The sequence below is a fragment of the Platalea leucorodia genome (genome assembly GCF_965183815.1).
Source record: "Platalea leucorodia genome assembly, chromosome: 7".
Lineage (NCBI taxonomy): Eukaryota > Metazoa > Chordata > Aves > Pelecaniformes > Threskiornithidae > Platalea > Platalea leucorodia.
The window spans coordinates 54964398-54986992 of record NC_138829.1 but is presented as its reverse complement, the minus strand read 5'-3'; the positions used below and the strand labels follow the sequence as shown (position 1 = coordinate 54986992).

Below are 22595 nucleotides of genomic sequence, written 5' to 3'. Positions count from 1 at the left end.
TCTCAGCCTGTAAGGTTGAAGGCTGCCAAGTTTCAAATCTCAATGGAAAGATATGCCCTTAAACAAGCCAAGACCAGACACTTGTAGGGTCCCCACATGGTTACCAAAAGCACAGACACATAAACCAGAGGTTATAACATAAATCGCCTTTATGCAGGCAAACATCTGTTTACTACTGGGAAAGAGGACTAAATCACAAGACACATGGGTGTGTTCTGCCCACTGGCTAGAAGAGTATCTCTGCTAGCTCAAGAAAGAAGCAATGGCTCTGTGTCTCAGGATGTTTACACAAGTCATCTGTGTCTAAACAGGAGACCTGTTTCCATGGTCCACCTCCCTGTCTTCCTAGAATTGTAGGATAAAAGCACTGAATAGTCATCTGTTGAGACCAAAACATGTCATTCTTAAAAAAGCATCCACTTCTGGGATCTAAGCCCTACTGCTGTAAAAACCACCATCAGTGGGTCATTTCATGGAATATAATATGCGACTAGCCATTAAAAATCCCCCACTCTTGGTGGAAGGCACTTGTCATTTTGTTACTGACTGTTCTGACAGATGGTGCCCCATCAGCAATGCATCGTCCCCAGACAATCCCCATGCAGTGGTGTTCGTTAATGAAGCCAGTTCACATTATAAACGACTGTGCTGCCAGCAACACAAAATGTGCTGTTGTCATCTGTGGATGTGGATGGTATGAATTATGGAAGCTCACACATGGAGTAAAATAGCATCTTCCCTTTAACCCCTTCCAAAACAAGCACTACCAAGCCCATCATCATCAATCATGGTATTATTACATCCCTTTCTCCACCCTTAATCACACCTTTATGTCTAGCCCTGAGTTGTGGTATGCATTGCCCTGTACCTCGTTTATGCCTGGCAGGTTTCGCTTCCTCCTTGAGCCAAAGCCCTTCTTTACTGATACGTAGCCTGGATATGTCTCTGCTCTGAACTCATCTCAGACCTTTTGACTTCAATTGTTTCCTCATGTGCAGAATTGAGTGAGACATTTAAAAGCAAAAGAAATACTTTGGATAGCAAGACACAGCTTTGCCTCTTCAGACTTTTGAATCCAAAGTCAAAGCTGAGAGCTGGAAGAGAAGGTTTCAGCTCAGAAAACTTCGGGATCAGCCTAACACCTCCTATTTTTTCTGCCCAGTTGGACACTACTGTAAACAGCTGCAGAGTACTGCGACTCACAGCCAGCCTTGGGGTGATTCACCTCTCTCGGACTCTGGGAGCTTCATGGCTCATGCATCTACCCGGTACCAGATTAAACACTGCAAGCTGAATAAGGACTGAGCAACTGTTTGTCAGTGTTGTGTTCATCCTTATCACTTTGAGGCCTAAGAGGAACACTGAGCACACCCTGTCCTGAACACTTCCTTCACCCAGACCACACATCAAACCAAAACACATATTCAAGACAGGTTTCCAACCTACACTACAATGAAAAATCTTTATGGCAGTGTATCTCAAGGCCACATATTCAGTCTGAAATAAGTCCTAGCAGATTCTGGAAATCACCACTTTTTCCTCACTGTAGATAGAACTGTAACAGTTGCCAGCAAGACTTTCCAGCAATTCTAGGGGCCTCTGGACATGAAATTATTTCACATTATTCACTCAGTTCTCAGTCAGCAAAGGGAGTTTCTGGGCACAGCAGGCTCTTTTTGAGCAGATCTTAACAGCTGAACAAAAAAATCATGTCACAAAGCTGAAACAGAAGTTACAGCATCATCAGCACACATATATGTGCAGTGTTCTTTTATATGGATTGATTTATGCAAATGTGAATCCAAATGAACGTGCTTCCCTTAGGCTAGTCATAGGGACTGAGGAAGCAACTTCCATGGTTCACATAAGTGGACTTCCACAGTTCACATACTCTCCCAGAACCTGCCTTGAGGAGACACCATTTTCCTCTGCTGTTTCTCCACAAGACCAGCACTTTCTTTGACAAAAAGAGGCAAAATTATACATATTCCATCACTTTACAGGCATGTGGTAATTTATGTGGGTCAGATGCATGCTGGCTCTGACAGCACATTTTAGAGGCATCTACAGATGCCTGGACAGGGCTTTCCAGATTCAAGCTGTTCTGATGACACGGAGGGTGGGGTTTATCTCATTTAACTTCAAGTGCCCAAAAGCTGGGCACCTAATCAAGATAGTCATCTAGATTCCTGTTGTAGGCAATGGAGACAGAGAGGAACAACCAGAGGGTAATTTATCCCAGCTAAGACTGTTGGAACAAAGGACATATGTATCTGAGACCTTCCAAAGCCCTCATCTGTCCCCATTGCCTAGAGTGACAGCCTGTATCACAAGCTTAGACTGAATGCCTATGTTCTCAACAATTAAAAAGAGATTAGATGAATCTTGCCCAGAGGATGTGGTGGTTTCTTGAGCAATAGCTGCAAGTGAACAGAACCCTTAAGCCCCTGGCAGGACTTCTGGTCCTGTGTGCATAAGCACTGCTGGCTGCCAGATCATCTTGCAAATGTGCTTGGAAGTTGTAATGAGTGCTGGTGCGAATAGAAAAGCTCCGCAGCTCCTTTGTATGTATAGCATAAAAGGGGGTAGCAAACCCAGACAGGCAGGACTCCTGGGTAAAGGAAAGACCCACCTCTGTCCGTGTTGTGCCATTTCAATAGCTCTGCGAGCAGGGACTGGGGAGCCGCCATCTGTCACGCTGAGAACCTCCATCGACTTCCTCTCTGGCCGCCGCTTCCCATGCCTGTTCAGCATTGGGGAGTCCACACGCTTCCTGGGGGGATCTTTATGAAAAGAAAATGCTGTCAGATGAATTAAGCTGTGACTTACCTCACGCAGGTTGGTTAAATCCTCTCTCAACAATCTCACTCTCGCACCTCCCCTACAGAGACAGGTATCTTTGTGGTGGAGATGATCATTTGCAGTCGCTCCCTTCTTCCAAATTTACAAACATTAAGACATAAGTTGCAATCCATCTACAGAGAGAAGGAGCGCTGCTACTTCCCTGAATGTATGAGCACTGTAAAATAAAGGTACAACTATAGCATAGCTTGCAGAAATTACCTTACAAAGCTGATAACAGTAATAACAAGATGACAGCATGGGCTATAGCACAAGCTGTTAGCCAGAGTATAAGCCATCTAGGGATCCTGTACATGTACTCAGGTTGCTAGAGCTTGCCTTCGATGTCCCTGCTAGCTAGATTAAATGTGACACAGAGACATGAGTACACTCTGAACTCAGAATTGCATTCTCCTCTGAAAACATACCCTTTTTTTGCATCTTTAAGATTAGATTTCAGGTTTTCCCCGCTGCTTGATATTTTTCCTTCTTCAGCATTACAAATTAAACATCTACCTGAGATGAATCTCCAATGACAGCTACTAAAATTTATCTCAGAGGTCATCGTACAGCTTTTACTGCTATAGTAACTGAAGTGCTTTACACTTTTTATTGTGTAAGATTTCTATGAAGTATTGAATTGCTACTTTCACTTTGCAGAGTGAAAACTGAGGTATAAGAATGAGATATTTAAAGGCAGTTCATTCCTAAAGGTGCTGACAAACATTTACTGAGGTTCTGAGGAGCACCTAAATTGCTCTGAAAAGAGTCTTTAGATACCAAACCACACTGCACAAAGTGCTCCTAGGTGACCTGCCAAACTGTACACACCTCCATGGTGAAGCAGGGAACCAAATGCAGACCTGCTGAGAGATGTTTTATTACTAACATCTTTCATGGTATCAAAACAATAAAAAGGAGGAAGGCAGAAAAAAAATACAGAAAGATTTTATTTTCTTTGATTGGGCTATTTCAGTTCCTTGCCTCTATTTATAGACACATTTTTAATTTTAGTGCACCACCTGTAAAAAAAGGCACCCTTCACCCCTGTAGTTAGAAAGAAGTTCACAGTGCCCAGCCCCGAAGGCTTCTTCCTCTGCCAGGATTCCTTTGTAAAACCAGTAATATTATTGCATTTGACAATTCTACCTCTAGTGCCAAGTCTGATGGTATTACTTTTATTATCCTGCCCTCCTCACACCCCCATCTACTTGCTTGTTTCTTCTCTCTCTCACACCATGTTTTTTAGAACAAGATCCCTTTAAGGCAGGGCTTATTCTCAAAACAATGAACATGAACAAAGACAGCTCAAATGCAAATGAGCTAGTGATAACAACTGACCCCATTACTGTATAACCCAAATATTCTTTGTAATAATAGTAATGATTTTCCTGCTCAAAATTAATTAGAAAAAGCAGTTGTATCTCACTCCATTTCAAACTACGTCCAGTAATAAAAAGGTAGTAGAAAATACTAGTAGGGGTAATGACCTCCAGATTAGGAAAAATATATAGTGCATAAAGTTAAGGGAAAAACAAAGGGAGATAAACCTAATAAAGCAGTTACACTGGGTGACTTCAGCTGCACACGTATAAGTGGGCAAAAGTAAGCTGGGACAAGGTTTAGACTTTTCAAACTCCTGCTTCTTCAAACAAGTTCAAAGAATGAGAAAGGATTCATCCCACAGGACAACTGCTGGTATCAGAAGGGTGACTAGAGCCAAGTAGCACACATAACGACAATGTAATTACATTTGGTATCAAAAACAGAGAGTTGATACAAGTTTTGCAGAGGTATATCAGACATTAGAAAGGAAGGTGGAAGAGTGCAGTTTAAAAGAAAGGAAAAAGAAGGAAGAAGAAGGAAGATGAAGAAAGCAGTTAATGTCAAAAGAATGCAGATGACTAAGCTCAGACTGCATCAATGTTTGTTAATAATGGTCTAAACAAGAAAGATGGAAAAAGGCAAGAAAAACATTTTATGAACAGATACTTTAAAAGGCAATTTGATCCAAGCATGTTCAAAACAGAAGACTTTAGCAAATGGAAATTTAGCTGAATGACACGAAAGTGACAGGCCTAATATAAGGTGGACATTAAAAGAGAGGGAAAAAGAAATTTGAAGAGGAATTAACTAAAGAGTTGAATAACATGTTTTGTATAACCATCAGAAAGAGAAAGCTTGAGAGAAGGACAGTAGCCAGCGGGACCATGAGGGAATGAACAGAACAATTAAGGAGGAGAAGAATATCGCTAACAAGCTACATGGTTCTTTTTTATCAGTCCTTGCTGCTCAAGATGCTGGAAGATATTGATTTCCAATCTGTATTTTAAACTATCAAAGAGAGAGACTAAGCTAAAAGAGCAGGTGCTGAAACACACCAATAAATTCAACAACAGCAATTCACAAAGGTTTGATGGAAAATACATCCAGAAACTTGCATGAATGTGGTTGAGCTTCTAATAAAGGTATTTGATTCCTCTTTAAAATCAGCTACAATCCTGCACTATACATGACTGAGGGTAGCAAGTATTGTAGATATTTTTTAAAAGGGTCTGAGTAAGAAACAACAGGGCACTGAGTCTGTCATCACTGTCAAGTCTAAAGATACTAAAGAAATAGTTAAATACACAGCCATCCTGCCATAAAGACTAAAGTGGTGTTATATAAAAGCAGTAGAAGATTTTGCAGAAGCACAGGAATTAAAAATAGGAAAACCTCCAGTGTTTGCCCTTCTCTTCTTGACTCTCTGGAAATATTTCACATGGGGGAAAAAAATCAAGTCCTAGTCTGGATCTGCGATAGTTTTGGGGATGCATTTTCCTTTTATTTCACATCAGAAAAGTGAAGCTGTTCCTAAGGATTTTTACAGAGGAAGAGAGAATCACACAGGTAATGATCCAATTATAAAGGCATTGATCTGGAAGGTGGAAAATAAAGGTTCAACTTCTGAGTTTGGATGAGGCATCTATATCCTATATGGCTATTCTGGCCCAATCTCTTGTTCTCTGGTTTATTAAGGAACTCCACCCCACAAAAGACTTTTTCTCAAGGAGACATTAGTTGACATTCATTCATTTTACCGAGAAGTTTCATTTCTATGTTTTCAGGTAAAGAAAATGGAGCTGGACTCAAAAGATGGTGAAGCTGGCCCTTCCCTGGCCCTTTGAGAAAGCTTTATATAGCTGAAACATACAAAAGGGACACCAGATGAGAGCGCTAGTCTGAGCTGGCCATGTTTTTACCTGCATCCATCCCTTCTGAGACCTAACATGCAAAGAAAGAGGAAAAAGCAAAAAACTCTGAGATGTACTTTTTTTTTTTTTTTTGGCAAGAGCTCAGGCAATGCACAACTCTCATGAATGTGGTTTCTTCAAGCTGCTATTATTAAATCTGTTACTTTTTCTCTGCTCTTCTTTGTTTGTGCAAGGCCATTGCTAATGGCTAATGATGAGATATTCATCAGAAGCATGACTGCTCTTAATTAAACCTTGCCCCATGTTCTCAGAGATACTGCTGGGAACAGAGGAGGTGGAAACCCCCTGTGGAAGAGGAAATACAACCTACAAACACTCAAAGAATAATGTTCAAAGAGTCTAAAATGTACCGATGAGGCACGATGATACATTCAGAGTAGTGTTTCCCTGTTGGGGAACATTTTCACTCCTTGTACAAAAAAATACAAGAGCAGAGCATAATATTTCAGTTCAAACCATAAAAATACTTCGGCATGTGGAAGAGAGATATATGATGTATTTAGGGCATAGCTACGTATTCACTTACATGCTGGATATGAAGATTCTAGAGTCACCTTGCTTCTTAAGACAAAAGCATTTCTAAAACAAGATGACGGTGTCCTTACATTGCAGGATAATCTGTTTGAGTCAAAAGCTGATTAGTAAAGTGCTAGATGACAAACTGCACTGAGCAAGGGGCTTTTGACCACAGGACCTGCAGTTGGCACATCTACCTATCTTCATCAGGATCCCTGCTAACATGCTCTCTGTAGATCCATCCAGGGAAGACTTTAAAAATTACTGTGTTGACTAAGAATTTCCATCTCTTCTCCCATAGAAGAGATTTTCCTGCAAAATTATAGGGCCTGGAGCCTGGAACTTGGATAAGGTAATAATTCAATGGAGTATTAACAAACTTACAGTTCAACGTACCACTGCCCTGTAGGCTTGGGAGATTCCAGGCTTTCCAGTGAAAATAAAGAGCACTTTGCTTCTAGCCTTCAAAGTGCTGAAATACAATACCTGGAAATCACAACACTACTATGTAGAAGTGCTATTTCAGGTCATTGATAGAAGTGACTAATCCTTTATTAGTTAAACTTTTGTCACTCTGCACAGCAAGAGTCACTTATATAGTTAGCTCCTCAGGGAAGCATTTTTCCTGTTGTCTAGATTAGTGAAGACCTTGGCGATCAGCAGTACCCTAAAATACTAATGAACAATTCTTCAGGAATAAAGTGGTATCACCAGAGCTTTATAAGATATATTATCTTACTGCATATTAAGCTTTAAAGATCTTTCTAAGATAGTCTAAAAACATGGGCGTTTGATGTATGTACTATAAACAGGTATGTAATATTATTCATACTTTCAATAGTGTATATATTTACCTACAGAAAAGAGAATGTGTACATATGTAACTCCGTAGGGATGCAATGCTACACAGTCTTACTAGCTCAAGTCCAGGAGCAGCATTTCTGCAGTACTGCAGGTAGATCAGTAATTAGAAAATTCTGCTGCTGGACTATACTGCTTCTAAACCTCATCTGCTTGCATAGATCCAGCTTGTGGGTCCACATGATATTTTTTAAGATCTGGTTCAAGACCAACTTGGATGTTACTGCACTGTGAGACAGACATGCCCTGAAAAATGAAGCCTTCGAGTTTAACCACAGAACAGACCTGCCTGCCTCAGGCTGAGGATTCTCACCAATGCTGTACACTGTCTCAGAGGGAACGTAACGGTGATGCTAGGGTTTGGTTATATATTGGAGAAAAAAAAAAAAAGGTGAAGCGGAACTAGTTGAGATGGGTTCATGGTGACAGAGATCATATCTGTAGTACCTATTTCATTTCTAGGGGGAAGATCCTCATCTTCATGACTAGGATACCGCTCCTTCCGGTCAAGCAGAAGAAAATAAATCATTTTCTCTTGGTTTTCTCTGAAAAAAAGAAGAAAAGTCTTTAAATTTGAAGAGAAAAAAACATCAACATGTAGATAAACCCTTCTCACCAAACAAACAGTTATAGTTACTCTAAATAAGCTGGAAATGGTCATATACCTGCCAGCTAGATACACAACCCACAAAGCTTCTGAGAATCTTGCTGTCTCCAACAAACAGCTAGTGAGAAAAGGAAATATGATTCCCATGTTACACACACAGAATAGAGGCACAGGACAGATGAGGTATCATGTCCACAGGAAGCCCAAACCAAGAGTGGCAGCAAGTCAGGTCTCCTGAGCCTCTAAATGCTCTTTCCACTACGTGTCTCTCTTAACACCTCAGGAAATATGCCAGCTCTCAGGCGTAAGCTTGAAATAAATAAAAATTTGCCAACAAAGGCATATCCAACACAGCTAAGAGCAATGATACGTCCCCATTCAGACTGCATGGCCCGTCTTTTCAGGAAGTGACCTTGCCTGGCAACAAGGGAAGAGACAGCACCATGCCTCCATTGCTGGTCATGCTGTGAGCTTCTGACACAGTGCAAGAAAGGCTCAGTGCTTGCTCCCAACACCTCACTAGCAAATGAGCAGCCAGAGGGTGAGAAGTTGCTACTGGTCCCTCACAGCGAGATACGTGTTAAAGTGATCTCTGCCTCTCCCCAGTTTTATAAGCATCCCAGCCCGTGGACACCCAACTGATATTAAGACTGAGCAAGTGCTTACTCTTCTGACAACAAGTCCTGTAAGAGTTTGTTTCGGTCACGGAAGCAGCCTAACGAGTGCATGCTATCTAACACGTCTGGATCAATATCCTCCAAGGAAGGGAGAGAACGAATCTGCACCTTTCGAGGGATTGGTTGCTCTGGTTCTGGCTCATTCTTACCCCCTCTGCAGAGGAAAGAAGATGAGAGAGAGAAAGGGGGCAGGGAGAGAAGGAGAGAAAAGAAACATGAGTCACAAATGAACCCGTACTCTGAAACACAGCCTGCAGCAACAGATGGAAATAGCTTGTTAAATTCCCACTGAGAGACCAGAGCTTGCAACCAGACAGATATTCCTTTCAGAAGAAACTGCCGTGAAGGCTAAGAGTGACCAGCACCTTGTGGATTTGGGTCTTTAATGAGAAATGTCTGCATTCGGTCAGAAAGGCAGTAGGAGCTTCACTTACCAGTGCCCTCGTAATTTAAGCAGCTGTTCAGCATCCTAATGCTAAACATTTATAAAACACTATGCAGTTTTCGAGATGCTGTCTCATCAACAGGTCAGACCTCAGGCTATCAGGCTGAAAAGTGCAAGCCGAATGATTCTCTTTCTTTCAAAGAAGGAGCTGTGAACAAACCGTCACTGTTTTTCACCAATTCTGATTACAAACTGCATTGCAGCAGTTTCTTTCTTTAAAGCTTCCAATGTGATTAAGAGACCACAGTGTTCAGGTCCACACTTGACACACTTTAAAGGTTTTTTGGGGAAACCAGGCTGTTTGTTTACACGCCCAAATACGACAATCTCTTCAGACATGCAAATTTGAAAACTGTGACCCAAGTGTGATACCCGAGGTCAGTGGCAGACCTAGGAATACACCATTAGCAGTAGAGCATATTACTCTTTTAAAAGTAGTTAACACAGGCTTCCTGCATAATTACCGCATCCCATTCACTAGACTCAGGAAGTATTGATTATTCATTGCAGTTGAAGGCCCTGACTGCAAGAAACAGGTCAAGGTGTCAGGGTATCTATTACTGACTGAATGATATATATTGCAGGCACCCTGAATATCCTTTGATTTTATTTAGGTAGGCAGTGAGCAATTTATGTAAACTCTATCCACCCAAAGAGCTGGGTTTGGCAGTGGTGATACTTTGGTTGGAGAAACTGTCTACCCTGAATCTTTGCTGTTTCTCAGTGGATGCTTTGTGCAATGTCGAGGTTTTCCTACTCGGTGGGTGAGGTCCTCCCTTTCCTTTATGTGATATAAATGTGTGACTGTTGGTTCCAGGCTCCCAGGGTGGGCAACAGGAATCGGGAATATTTAAACTGCATCAGATGTCAGCAGTTGCTGTTTATGGGGCTGTGTTTGGGCAAGAGATTCTTCCTTTTGATGCTGGCAGAAATAAGGTGAACACAACTTGTGAACCTACTCACACAGCTTAAAATGTGCTGGGCTCAGATTTGAGCTATCCAAGTATCTACATAGAAAAAGGATCTCCAATTCAAATGCATCTAATTTTTCTTGGGTAGTTTAGAAAGCAGCTCTGGTAGGATCATACACATGAGCTTAAGGTCTCAGCCACTGTACCAAAAGAGAGCCAATGCAGATTATCTCCTCCAATGTGAGAAGGCAATACTAAGTCATTGCAGCCAAGGCTCTGATGCTGCAACAGGACAGTTACATGCTACACCTTAATCACAGGAGATTGCTGGGTGCTACTTGCAATTTATTTTTAAGCAACCTGAAATGTAGTTGTGAGGTATCTGCTCTGTTAACCATGTTTGTGGGACATCACTTGCAGAAAGACCCCTTGGAAATTTTCATTTTATCTTCTCTTGAAGCAGTGAAAATGTGCTCAGCTCTTCCTGGATGTATGTCACGGAGTCAGACTCTGGTGTGTGTTACATGAGTCACGACAACATGGGTCACATCCCACTTCTCTTACACTGAGCGCTCACACACACCCCGCTCAGTTTTATTCAGTTTAGGGGACTGGAAACAGAATATACAGGACAGAGACAGAATCTGCTCCTTGGGATTCGTTCTTGTGTGTCAAACCACTAAAACACAGCTTCCAACGCCTCCTTGGAGTCTCGCAGAAATGTCTGTTTCTTCTGCAATGACACCGTGGTCCTGAATCTAAGGGCTAGATTCAAAAATCTTTGTTCAGCTAAAGAAATACCTTATTCCTTGAGTGCCCTGTCTTTAAGAGGTAACTACTCCTACCTCTTAGGATCAGGATCTAGCTCTCGGCAAGTAATAAGCAATGATTACATCATAACCTTGTACTACTAAAGCCAGCGATGACCTTGTCATTAAGATAAACCCTTGCAGGATGGACCTTTGAACAGCAGCTGAGTGTTTCTGGTTTTTAATGATCTGGAGTTCACTTTTAAAAAGTATTGACTTAATTAATCATTCATTGTGTTACAAGCAGATGTCCTTAAGGTAATTTAAAGAGATTAAAAAGAATTATTGTTTATGAAAATTTCCAGAAAAAATGGGTTTCCTACTAGTTGCCCTAGTCTATAGCAGAATATCACTTGCAAGCTTCTTTTATATCAATCAGCGTGAGAGCCATTTCTAGAGAGCACAGTTTACCATCTTCGGTGCACTGAAAAGTGGCTTTTCCTTACGCCCTGCACCTGGTCAGCCTCATAGTCAGGAATTTTCACACCTCCTCATCAGGTACAAGCAAAATCTGCAAAGAGGCGCCTCGTCATTTGGCAATGCAATTCAGTGCTTCAGGTAATGAAAATCACTGGGTCTGGGCTGTGGATGGCATGACTGTATTGCCTGTTCCATTCTCAGTCTAGCGGAGAGTGACAAATTTGTTGCATTTCAGCCCACATAGACATCAAACAATGTCACACGATGAATACTGCAAATCACGTATATTTTTTCAAGGCTCGCATGAATGTAATTGCTGCTTTAAAACCCATCCCCTTTTGTGAGGATCAGTGCATACAATGGCTGTGATTCTAGACCAGGATGGATTTTTTCAGTCTCTCCATGAAATCCCCTCGTGAACCTCACCGAGATGCACATTTGCATCAGTGCAAAGCAAAGCAGAACCAGTACAGTTACTCTTTTTCTGATTTTAGTAAATTTGGTGCCTTCACAATTAGGGCAATAACTCAGTGTTACAGGAGTATGTATTTACCATAATAGCTAATTTTATTTGCTCTCTTGCTTTATTAAAAAAATGTGAAAATAACAGCTGTCTACTTGCTGATTTATGATAACCTGTGCTTGAGGTAAAAATAAATGATTTCAATTAAAAAGGCTTAAAAACCCTCACTAAATTAATTTGGGTGGGAGAGCAAGAAGAACTGGAGGTTGGTGATGAAAGGTTTCTCTTTGGTTTCTTTTTTCCTTTTTTAGGCTTGTGAATCATGATTTCAACTTTCAAGACCTATTTCTCTGTCTGCCTAGTCTGCAATTAAATCTTTTCCTCAGTTTTACAGTAGCCTTAATGTTTATTTGAAGAATTAAGTGAAATCACTTATATGTTCTGAGTACAACTTTCAGGTCAGTAACCTATATATGACAAAGAATGAAGATTTTACATAGAATAGTAGCGTTACATGATATAAAGAAAAAATGAAAGATGTGAGCAAAACAGCCATAGAGTAAAACACTTATAATCCCTCCTTCTCTGTCAGCATCAATATTTCCAGGCAAAATGAATGCAAAGAGGCTGTGAAACATTACCAGATGAAAGCAGTTGAGTTTTGGAGCTGGCAGGGTTATTCACAGACTAAATTTAGCCAAAGGAGGTTAACCTCCTTAGGTCAATCCATGGCCAGTACAGAAAAAATGAGAGAGTGTGACTCATTAAAAAAGCTATTTTGAGCAGAAACTTCATTTTAGGCAATCTGAACAGACTTCTGGAAGAGGCTTTCTCTCTCTGCATTGACTACCCTGGGAGTCTAGGGGAGACTTGCTTTTGCAAAACTCAGTCTCCACTTCTGAAAACAGCCCCAGATGCCATTTCCGTTGGGGTAAAAACCTGTTTTCTGTGTCAATCAATCATCAGAGAGTCTGACCTTCATCAAGAAGCACATGAAAATGTTCAAATGTCTCTGTCTGCAAAGAAGAAAATCTTCAAATTATAAATCTAGAATAAAGTCATGAAATAACAGCTGCCTAATTGTGCATTTAAGCCTGGGACAACAGTCCTCCAACAGGTGAAAACTTCCAGGCAAAATTCTTGAGGAGGGTTAGAATAATAATGCAAGTGATCAATGACATTTTGTTTCCTATTCCAGTTCTGATCAAAGCACAGAGAAAGTCAGCTGATTTCACTCCATGAAGAAACAAAGGGGATCAGCTATCCAGTCTGATGTAAACAGCATTTACTTCTGGAATTGCTAGTAAGACAATATAGGAGGGGTATTTTAGAGATTACAGTTAGAGATTTCCTCCCTCCATTTCTCCTACATTAATCCATGAGAGTTTAAAAAAAAAATACTTGCAGCAAACAACATTCTAGTCTTTCTTTGGTTTAAAAAGGTGCCACGTCAACTGGTAACTGTAGAGAGCATGAAAAAGCCATGGGCAGAATCCTGCCACCATTTCAGGTGAACTAAGAAAAAAACATGTTATTGAACAAACTGAATGCCCTCAGGTCCTATAGAAGTCAGATAAATCTAGAAGTGAACATTGTCCATAAGATAGAATTAGAGAAAACAAAACAAATCAAAACAAAGGGTTTTTTTTCCTCCTGGTGACAGGCTTAAATATCAGTTCATATCATCCTCAACTATTTCCCAAGAGCAATGATAGGATTATGATGGCAGAACTTTCCTTATCACCCACCTGGGGAACCCGTAGGTATACTGACCCCCAGAAGCATGTATCAAACCATCATTTCCTTGTTCAATATGTGAAGTATTCTCCTTAGTTTGATTAGGTTATCATCAGTATTAAAAAAAAAAAAAAAGTTATTTACTTAGGTTTCTTGAAATACTATTAAGGCTACACAAAGTGCAAGGTTACTTTTAAAAGTCATCAGTCTTCCTTATACCCAAACCACTAGACAGGCGGGTATTTTTCTCACAGACCTCCTGTTTCACTGTGCAGACTGCTGCTTTTAATCAAGTCACAGAACTACTCTCACATCAACAGGTTACAAGGTCAGAAGCAGCTTCTTAGCTTGCTGTGAAGAAGAAGGAGTAGGGATTATGAGACAGAAAAGCTCTTGTTCACAGGTGCTTACTTATCAATATAATCATTTTTGTTTCTACTTCAGAGAAAAGCCAAGATGCCAAGAAGGAACAAACGAAAGCTTTCTTGCCAAGAAGGTATTACAAGAGATTGTCTGTAGCACTTGGATAGCAAACTAAATATGGCTGTTAGCTGGGGGTTTTTCTGCTGATCACTCGCAGGTATCTTTTTAACACAGCAAGCTGCTGGACTGAACATCTTATTTCAAACAATTGTTAGCCACTGTATAAAAAGTTCCTGGCTTGATATATATATAGATGAAATCATATGAGTAGCAAAGGGTAAGAAAAAAAAAAAAAAAAATTAGATGCCTTTCTGTCCTCTGTCCCTGTCTCCACCTGTGTGAAAGCTGCTTTCAAACTCCAGTTTCTCTCCTCAGACATCACTAGAATATCATGTCCCATAACAGAACCAATAAAAATGCATGCAAAAGTGAATTAAAAAACTGTTACTTACATATACCATATGTGTTTCTGAATATGTTCTAGCTGTAAAGGAAAAGAAAACAAGGAATTAGTGCTGTAAAACAGAAAAGGTAACTCCACAAGACATCCTTATTCAAGGCCTATTCAAGTAAGTCCAACATTCCAGAGCTGGATCTGTGCAAACAACAGGAACTTTATGCTGCATAAAGAGCATGCTCATCTTCACCCATCCCAGTGGAAATGAGACTATAATTCTGGACATAAGGAATCAGTCAGGAGCAAATCCCAGGAAAACACATAAGTACAAGGCTTCACAGGCCAGTGTTTTGGCAATTTAAGTTTTTTCCTTCCTAAGCCGTAACTGAAGCTAGCAAAATGCTCCTTTCCGTGTGTGCATAATAGCTGATTCTTTACACGTAAAGTTCATTTCTAGTTTTGTTTTGGGGAAAAAAAAAAGAGAGAGAAGAAAATAGAAATAGAGTCAAACAGATAATGTGAATAAACAAAATAAATTGTGCATGTGTGAATGACCTTCTGCCAGGACCCATTCTTGATTGGCTTCACATTTATCATTAAAATCTAAAGACCAAGTAGATTCTATGTCAAAATAATACCATTTATTGTTCCAACACCTGAACACCAGACTGCAAATTTCTTTTACTTCCTTCTTTCTTGTTTCACGCATGAGCATTTTAGTATCTAATGAAGGACTGCTCAAAGCTGAACAGTGGCCTTGTCCACCTACGGAAGGTAGATCCCAGCAAATGTTACACGATGACCATGTTTTCCGCAAGCATGGGGGAAAGCAACACCCTTTTTCCAAGAGAAGCTCTTAACAGTAGAGAGAACAAACTGTTCATATGACATACTTACAGCAGAACCTTCCTAATCTGGTTTTTTTGAAGCACCATCACAGTAGAAAAGAACTTTTCATAGATGCCATGGGATTATTCATTATGCGGACAATATTTCTCATATTCCTCTAATGAAGCACCTTTGTACATGCAGAACAATATGCACACTCACTGCACACAGGCTTGTGTTTGTGCAACACACAGGTGAGAGGCAGGGGAAAGCTGGAAGGAAATTCAAGTGCTAACAGCTATAAGATGAAATCACAGACCCATTAAACTGGTCAGGAAGAACGGAGACAGCTGTCCTGCTCTTATTACTTTCCACTTCAATTCCAGGATAATGAGAACTGGGGGGGGGGGGGGGGGGGGGGGGAGGGGGCGGCAGGGGGAGAGGAGCAGTCAAACATCAAAATCTCAGAGAAAGAAAGTAGGTGTTTGCCACAGAGAGCAAGAAATCAGAGACCTCTGTGCTATGGAACAACAGCTCCGTGCCTGGGAAACCAGGAAGATCTGAGGTCGGCTGTATATGAGATCATTTTTTAAGTGAGACAGGGCTTTTCCTGGAAACAAAGAAACAAGGGAATGCGGCTTAGGAAAGCATGACAGGAGGCTGGAGGGATCAGTACAAGAGACAAACAGCCTCCTTTAAAACCAAGACTGTATCAGCACTGCAACCAGAGGTGCAGTTGGTTCTTGCATATGTAGCTGTCTTCTAACCAGCCCAGGTGCTGGGAGCAGCAATGCCCCCCAGCAGACACATCCACGGGCCTGGGCAGACTTGCACAGCTTCCAGCTGTGGCCTCAGCTCTGCCACAATAATTCCCCTTCATCACAATTCCCCTTCCATTAGGTAGTCCTTTCATCCCTGCACTATGAAGAGAAAGGTGGAGTGTTCCTGACACGCTGCCATCTCCCCTGACCAGCTTAATTCAAGGACGTAAGATACACATTATGGGTGTTGTCCTAACAGCCTAGAGACACAGCTCTCTTCCTCCTGGTTCTTTGCAAGCTGAGGTACAAACACAGAACATAAGAAGAGTCTATTTTATACAGTTTCCATGGGACAGGATTTTAGCATGGTTATTTACCAGGTCCATAGTACCGTGAGGATCTGCTAAGGAGTGTACTGTACCTCCTTTGCTTGGTAAAACCACCCTATGAGATGTATATCTACTCACTATTTGATATACACCACATGGAGGGTTAGAGACATTAATGATTTCAGACAAGATGCAGATGATACAGCTAAGCGATGTCCAAGCCTCTTTCATGCTTGCTTCTCCTGCTGCATTTTCTGTCTCCATGGGTCACATTGTTCTTTTGTGCCTGTGATATGCAGAAATGCCATGGCAAAGCAGACAACGGCACTTCATTTTCTGAGTCAAAGAGGGGGAAGAAAGGAGGGTCACCAGTTCACGTCTTAGTCACAGAACCTCTGGGCTCCTTCAGAGAAGATGTCAAAGAGAAATCCCTTCTGCCCATCCCTACTGATCAATCTCCTTCAAGCTAACGAACCCATAGCATTTTTCTGAAAGAGAAGCCCTGTAGCATCTTGATATACATTTGAAGGTGTACGAGAGCTCTCGTGGCTGCTGTTTACCTACACATCTGCCATTCAATCCACATCAAAACCTTGCTGTGAAGTACGCTGGGATATCCCAGATATGAAAAGTATTCTACAGAACCAATTTCTATTCTGATTCAAATGTAATCGCATTGAAATGTTATTACAAGTGTGCTTGCTGCTGCCAACATCTTCACTGCTTTTTTAAAGGTAATTAATTAATGCTTTGTTGCTTTTCATCTGCATTAAAGTGACAGGAGGGTTATGGGAGGGCGATTGGTTTTGACAAGGAGAAGTCTGTATGCTTTTTACTATGCAATGCAGGGGAGGGAGATACACAGTGGGAGCTAATCTCACTCCTCCTGTCTTCCTTTAAACACAATGTTTAAATGCATTTAAGTGACGAAGGCATTTGAGGGTTCTTCTTGCTGTTTGCACATGAGTTTGCCAAATTTAATGCCATTTTATGGAAGCTGTAAAAATGCTGCTTCCTAATACCTCCTAGCCACTGCAGGCAATTGTCTCATGACGCCATCTCTGAACAACAAAAGATGCTCAGATCCATTGCACATGCACAGTCAGAGGAAAGACTTCTGCAAGCAAAATGCTGTAATGGAAGGAGAGGGGGAATTCCTTTATCACGGTTTTACGTAAAAGTACTTCCAACGTACATTAAACTTGTATACCGAAGTAGCACCTAGGAGCCCCACTCACAGACGAGAGACCCATTGTGATACAGAGCTGTACAAGCCCATCAGAAAGAGGTCTCCTCCCCCAAGGAGCTTACGTCTGAATTCTAAGGCAGGGAACAACAGATGGAGACAGACAGGCAGATGGAAAACAAGACAGCGCTGTCTACATCCTCGGCACTGATCTCAGCAGAGCGGTTGCCAAGCTAAAAAGTTCTGACCTGAAGAAAAACTTTCTCAAAGTCTGTGGATATGGATGAGGGCTTCTGGGCTTGAACTCATGTCAAATTTCAAACTTCCCTGTCCAGAAAGGGAACAGTCTCAAACCCATCTGTGCACTAAATCGACCCACACCTCAGATGCATCTTTTTCATTCAGAAGATCCTCTAGTCTGAGATTTAAACCTACTCCATAATGTCAAGATGGAGGCTTTTCCTGACCAAAGGACTCAAGCTGGCAGTGCAAACAGCACTGGTAAAACCGTTATCTGTGTCAGTAGTAGCAGCCATATTATAGCAGCCTCCAGGGACCTTGACAAGGGCAAGGTATCACTGTGCTATGTGCATGGTGCATGAATAGGCCCTTGGCAGCCAAAAGCTTACAGCATAAATATATCAGCTGGACAATTACCTCCATTCTACAGGTGGTGAAGTGAGATAATTTAAATGATGTGATAGGCACCTTACCATAAGACCTTCTAGAAAAATGAAGAAGGAATCAGGGTGTGTTTTCCCTTGTTCATTTTTTTAACATTTTTTAGATGCTGTGGTCCGTCATTAGCATACATTAGACCCAAGAAAAACCAAAATCAAACAGAGAGCAGAGAGGAGATTCTGAAAATGTGTGTAATTTAAGTTGGATAATATTCAGGGACAGGTATTTCAGACTATTGGGACACTCAACATGGAAGACAAGTCATTCTACTCTGGAATAAAATGTCAACACTGGAACAGTAACAGCTTTATCAGAATAGCTCATTCTACCATATCTGCTCTGATCCACCTTGCTCCACAGACAAAGTTTCAATAATGCTCATCCGACTTTCAAAGGAAAGTGGCTCAAAAGCTCCTTACTCTCCCCCCTTTGCCTTTGTGTTTCTGTAAAAGAAAATATCAGCTAAGAATGCAAATGGATTCCACTACAGGAGCTGTAATTCTCTGCTGCAGAGATGCTGAATCATTCGAAAACTCCAAGGAAAAAACCATCCCCTTTCTAAAGAGCACATAACTAAAAGAAACCTCATCCTGCAGTACTGCAGGTACTGAGCACTCTTTCTCTTCCATAAACCTTCTCAAACTTAAAACTAGTTCACTTTTCCCTCCTGATACTACTTTTACTAGAAAGCTGTCCCAGAACCCCACTAATATGGCTAAAATGCTTCTTCTAATTTCTAGCCTGCTTTCATGTAAGGCCATTTGACAGACATTTGTTTTTGTGCCAGTATCTTCCTCTTGTTTAAATAATCCTTCTCTCCCTGGTAATTACCTCTAATGAATACGCAGACAACCAGTACAACCCTTCTTAGACATCATCTGTGTAGACTAAGTGGAGCTCTTTCAGGCTGTGCTATTCAGACAGGCTCTCTCAAATGCTGACCACCTTAGCACTCATTCTTTATTTGATTTCATCTTTCCTGAACATGGGTAGTCAGAAATATCAGGACCAGCAGCTAGGATCGACTTTTGCAGTCTACTGAAAGAAAAACACGGATTCTTTTATTTTAAAGCATGTTTAGTAAAACAGGCCCAGTAAAGGAGAGTGGTCAAGGACGTCCCACTAAACCATACTCGAGGCTACATAATATATGGTGAACATGAACAATATTCCACTAAGACATAATAAAGTCTTCTTTCCATAAATGACTCATATACAAAGAAAGGTAATGCCTATTTCTTAAGGCAGGAAAGGGCCAGCAACAATAATTCTGAGTACCCTCCTCTCCATTAATCCTCTCAAGCTCTAACACTGAAGCCGAATGATGACAGTTAAACGTGAATGCTAGTTCCGTTTTTGTTGATCATTTTAACAGATGGACTGGGGAAGGTGTGGGTGTGCTGTGAAATGGCAATTACTGCAGGGAGGGAAATGCAGTTGGATGAAAAGGAAAAGAGATACAAATCAAAAAAAGGAACAAAGCAGAGAGGGGAAGGGAAAAATGAAAGAAAAAAACTCTAGTGACCCTACATTTCACTGTATTTTTCTGCTGAATTCACCAGTGAGATATTGAGCAAATGATCAGTACTGGTAACAGCTACATCTGTACTTATTGTACCCAAGCCACAACTTCGCTCAGATCTTTGTATAAATATCAAATTGATTCAAGTGAGATATTTTCTAGGAATAGAGGCTTCCAAATAAACCCATATTTATACCCTTTTTCACAGGACACAGCTAAAATAGAATTCAGATCTCTCCTCAAAATGAACTATATATTCCCAGCTCCTGTGTGGTAAACAAAGAGCTCCCTTTTGCCTGGCAATCCAAGCAACCAGCACGCTAACAGCACAGAAAGGGAAGTGTGACAGCAGCAGGGACAGCAAACCGAGAGACCCTAAAATAATGAAAATAAAATTGCAGCTAATAACAAAGAGCTATCCTTTTTTCCTCCCAGCTCTCAGCTCTTGAATACATTTTATTTCAAATTCTTGTTCACAATTCACTGGTTAGTGCCTGTCAATAACTATCCGATCTGGTTTTTTTTTTCCTCCCTAAGGAAATAAGAGCTTCATTTTGATCAAGAAAAGGAGTGGGGGTTTGTCACTCTGGGACCTTGATTTACCTTAACCATTTTCTCTCTTATGCGAGTACATTCTCTGCTGTATTGCACAATTCAAAACATTTAGGGATTATGCTTTATGGCAAAACTCAGAACAATTTGAAGAAGATCTAATGTCTGATGATCTGCTCCCTGGCATACTCAAATCATGAGCACTAAGATCTCTGAGAGAAAAAAAAAAAAAACAACAGAAGAACTGTTATGTTTACATTATTGAAAAGAAACAAAGCTAGAGAGGGACTTGGTGACTTTCTTGGTCATGCAGAATAGCTGTCTCATGTCTCAGGGTACAGCCCTAACATCTGCAGTGTTCCTTCCATGAAATTACTTGGAAAAATATTTTTTCTTTCTTTAAAAATCTGTTTAAAAAAGGCCTTTTAAAGTGCTTAATATTTTTGTTATTTTTTTTCCAATCAATCAGTGCTACTTACATACTGCAAATGTGATGGCTACTGGGTTTGCAGAAAATAGAGGTACTAGTAATAGCATGAAGAACTTTTCACCTACGTCACCAAATAGAGCATGACCTGGTTTCGTAACGAATGAAAGAAAAATCCAGCTGCAGCTGTCAGGTAATACTGTAAAGAGAGTTGAGAAGGGAGTTTCAGTTCACTTATTAGCAGACAGGTGTCTGCATCCCAAAAGCACCATCACAGCTGGCGCAGACTGATGCTGTTGTTAGCAATCTCAGCAGAGAGGCCAAGCACTGATCTGAGAGTTTATTTATAAATATTTTAGCAGACTGAAGAACCAGGAGGAGTTTTAAATTTACATTTCTTTATACATACTCCCACTCAGAATCTGTGAGCTTAGTAAATCTGTATAAAATCATCACCAGAGCCTGACAATAGGATTTACAAGGGCAATGTACCCATAAATGCAGAAGACTGACAAGCAGGCAATCTTGCTTTCCAAAATTATTTTAATCACTAATTTTTTTTAATTCCCCAAAACATTAACACAGTGTTAATGAAGGATACAATCACTACACAGTGCTCACCCTTGCAGGGTCTATGTTGTAGTGATGGGATGTATCCTAGATGCAAAGACTCAGTGCTGAATGCCAGGAGCTCAACATTGTGGGTCTAATTGTGCTCAGGATCACAGGGCACAAGATGAAAGAGCAGACTAGAAGACACTTGCTCTGAAGGCTGCTGGAGGATAATGCGGAGCGTTTGCAGGATAGAATACAATGCAGGTTGCATGGCATGAAGTGAGAAGCCATCGCTTTTGTCAGAAACGTAAGAAAAGCATATTCTGTTTAATAGCAAGGCTTCCTAACAGTTTTGACCTTCAAACAGTTACACCACATCTCCAACAAACGGCTGTACCAACCAGGAGAGCCAGACAACTCAGGTGGACTCCAAAATGTGCTAATGGGTCAGTAGCACCGTGATGACATTATGAGGTATTTCTTCTAAATGCCCAGTATGAAGGAGAATTATGAGGCTAGAGAAGAGACACAAAGGTAATCTGCCCTCGTGATTCAAAAGAGAAACTTCTTCCCAAAGACTCCAGCAACTCCACTCATTCTTTGCTCAGGAGGAAACACACAGGAGTGGCAGTAAATCAACAAGTTACCTTAGTTATTCAACCGTAACTGCAACAAGGTGACAAATGAAGCCTTGCTCACATGACTCGCAGCAAATGCCTTCTTACCGTGAGACGTTTCGAGGCATCCACTTCAATCATCCCCCGCAAAAGGTTCTGACAGTCCGGGGGGATAAAATGTGGCATGTGGAACACTCCACGTTTCACCTTCTCCAACAGTTGCCGCAAGTTGTCGTCATCGAAAGGCAGTGCGCCCTGCAGGTATGTGACAGAGTGGTGGATGGGAGAGATGAGCGAAAGGGAATTGGAGATGGCAAAAGGAGAAAAGCCAGGATAAACATGGTGAGAGAACGGAAAAGAAGAAGTCGGCTCATAATGAAGTATTATAATGAGTGAAAAAACCTTTTTATCCATTGAAAATAAATAATTTCTTCGTGCTGCTGTATTTTCTCCAGCATAGGAAACAAAACTGAGGGCACAGGTTTTTTATTAGACCTTTAATTAGAAAATGACTACCAGTATAAAATATAATACAAAATATGAAATTGCCTTTCCAGGCAAATTCACCAAAGATGCATGGATTCACTTAAATTCAGCTCAAGCTTTTGATCTGCTGGTATTCCTCCTGGGCATACTTTCACAGCAGCAATGTTTATCGTCTCCTTATTTTTAATCTTCCTGAGACACATTTATTGCAGACATTGAAAAGGAGGTGAACAGCATTTGAGAGACTTTCAGTAAAGAACATCTTCTTTCTGATGGAGCAGTGAAAC

At 40.9% G+C, this 22595-nt stretch overlaps 1 protein-coding gene across 1 annotated transcript in view; it reads right to left on the bottom strand.

The window, feature by feature from the left end:
- BRSK2 (BR serine/threonine kinase 2) overlaps positions 1 to 22595 on the bottom strand; it is a gene marked incomplete at both ends in the record, with an annotated part of 323936 nt that overhangs the window by 45953 nt on the left and 255388 nt on the right. The window contains 5 exons of the mRNA XM_082318936.1: positions 2633 to 2783; positions 7923 to 8020; positions 8749 to 8913; positions 14420 to 14451; positions 21931 to 22077. Of these exons, the coding sequence (XP_082175062.1) occupies positions 2633 to 2783; positions 7923 to 8020; positions 8749 to 8913; positions 14420 to 14451; positions 21931 to 22077 (593 nt within the window). The remainder of the gene's footprint in view (positions 1 to 2632; positions 2784 to 7922; positions 8021 to 8748; positions 8914 to 14419; positions 14452 to 21930; positions 22078 to 22595) is intronic.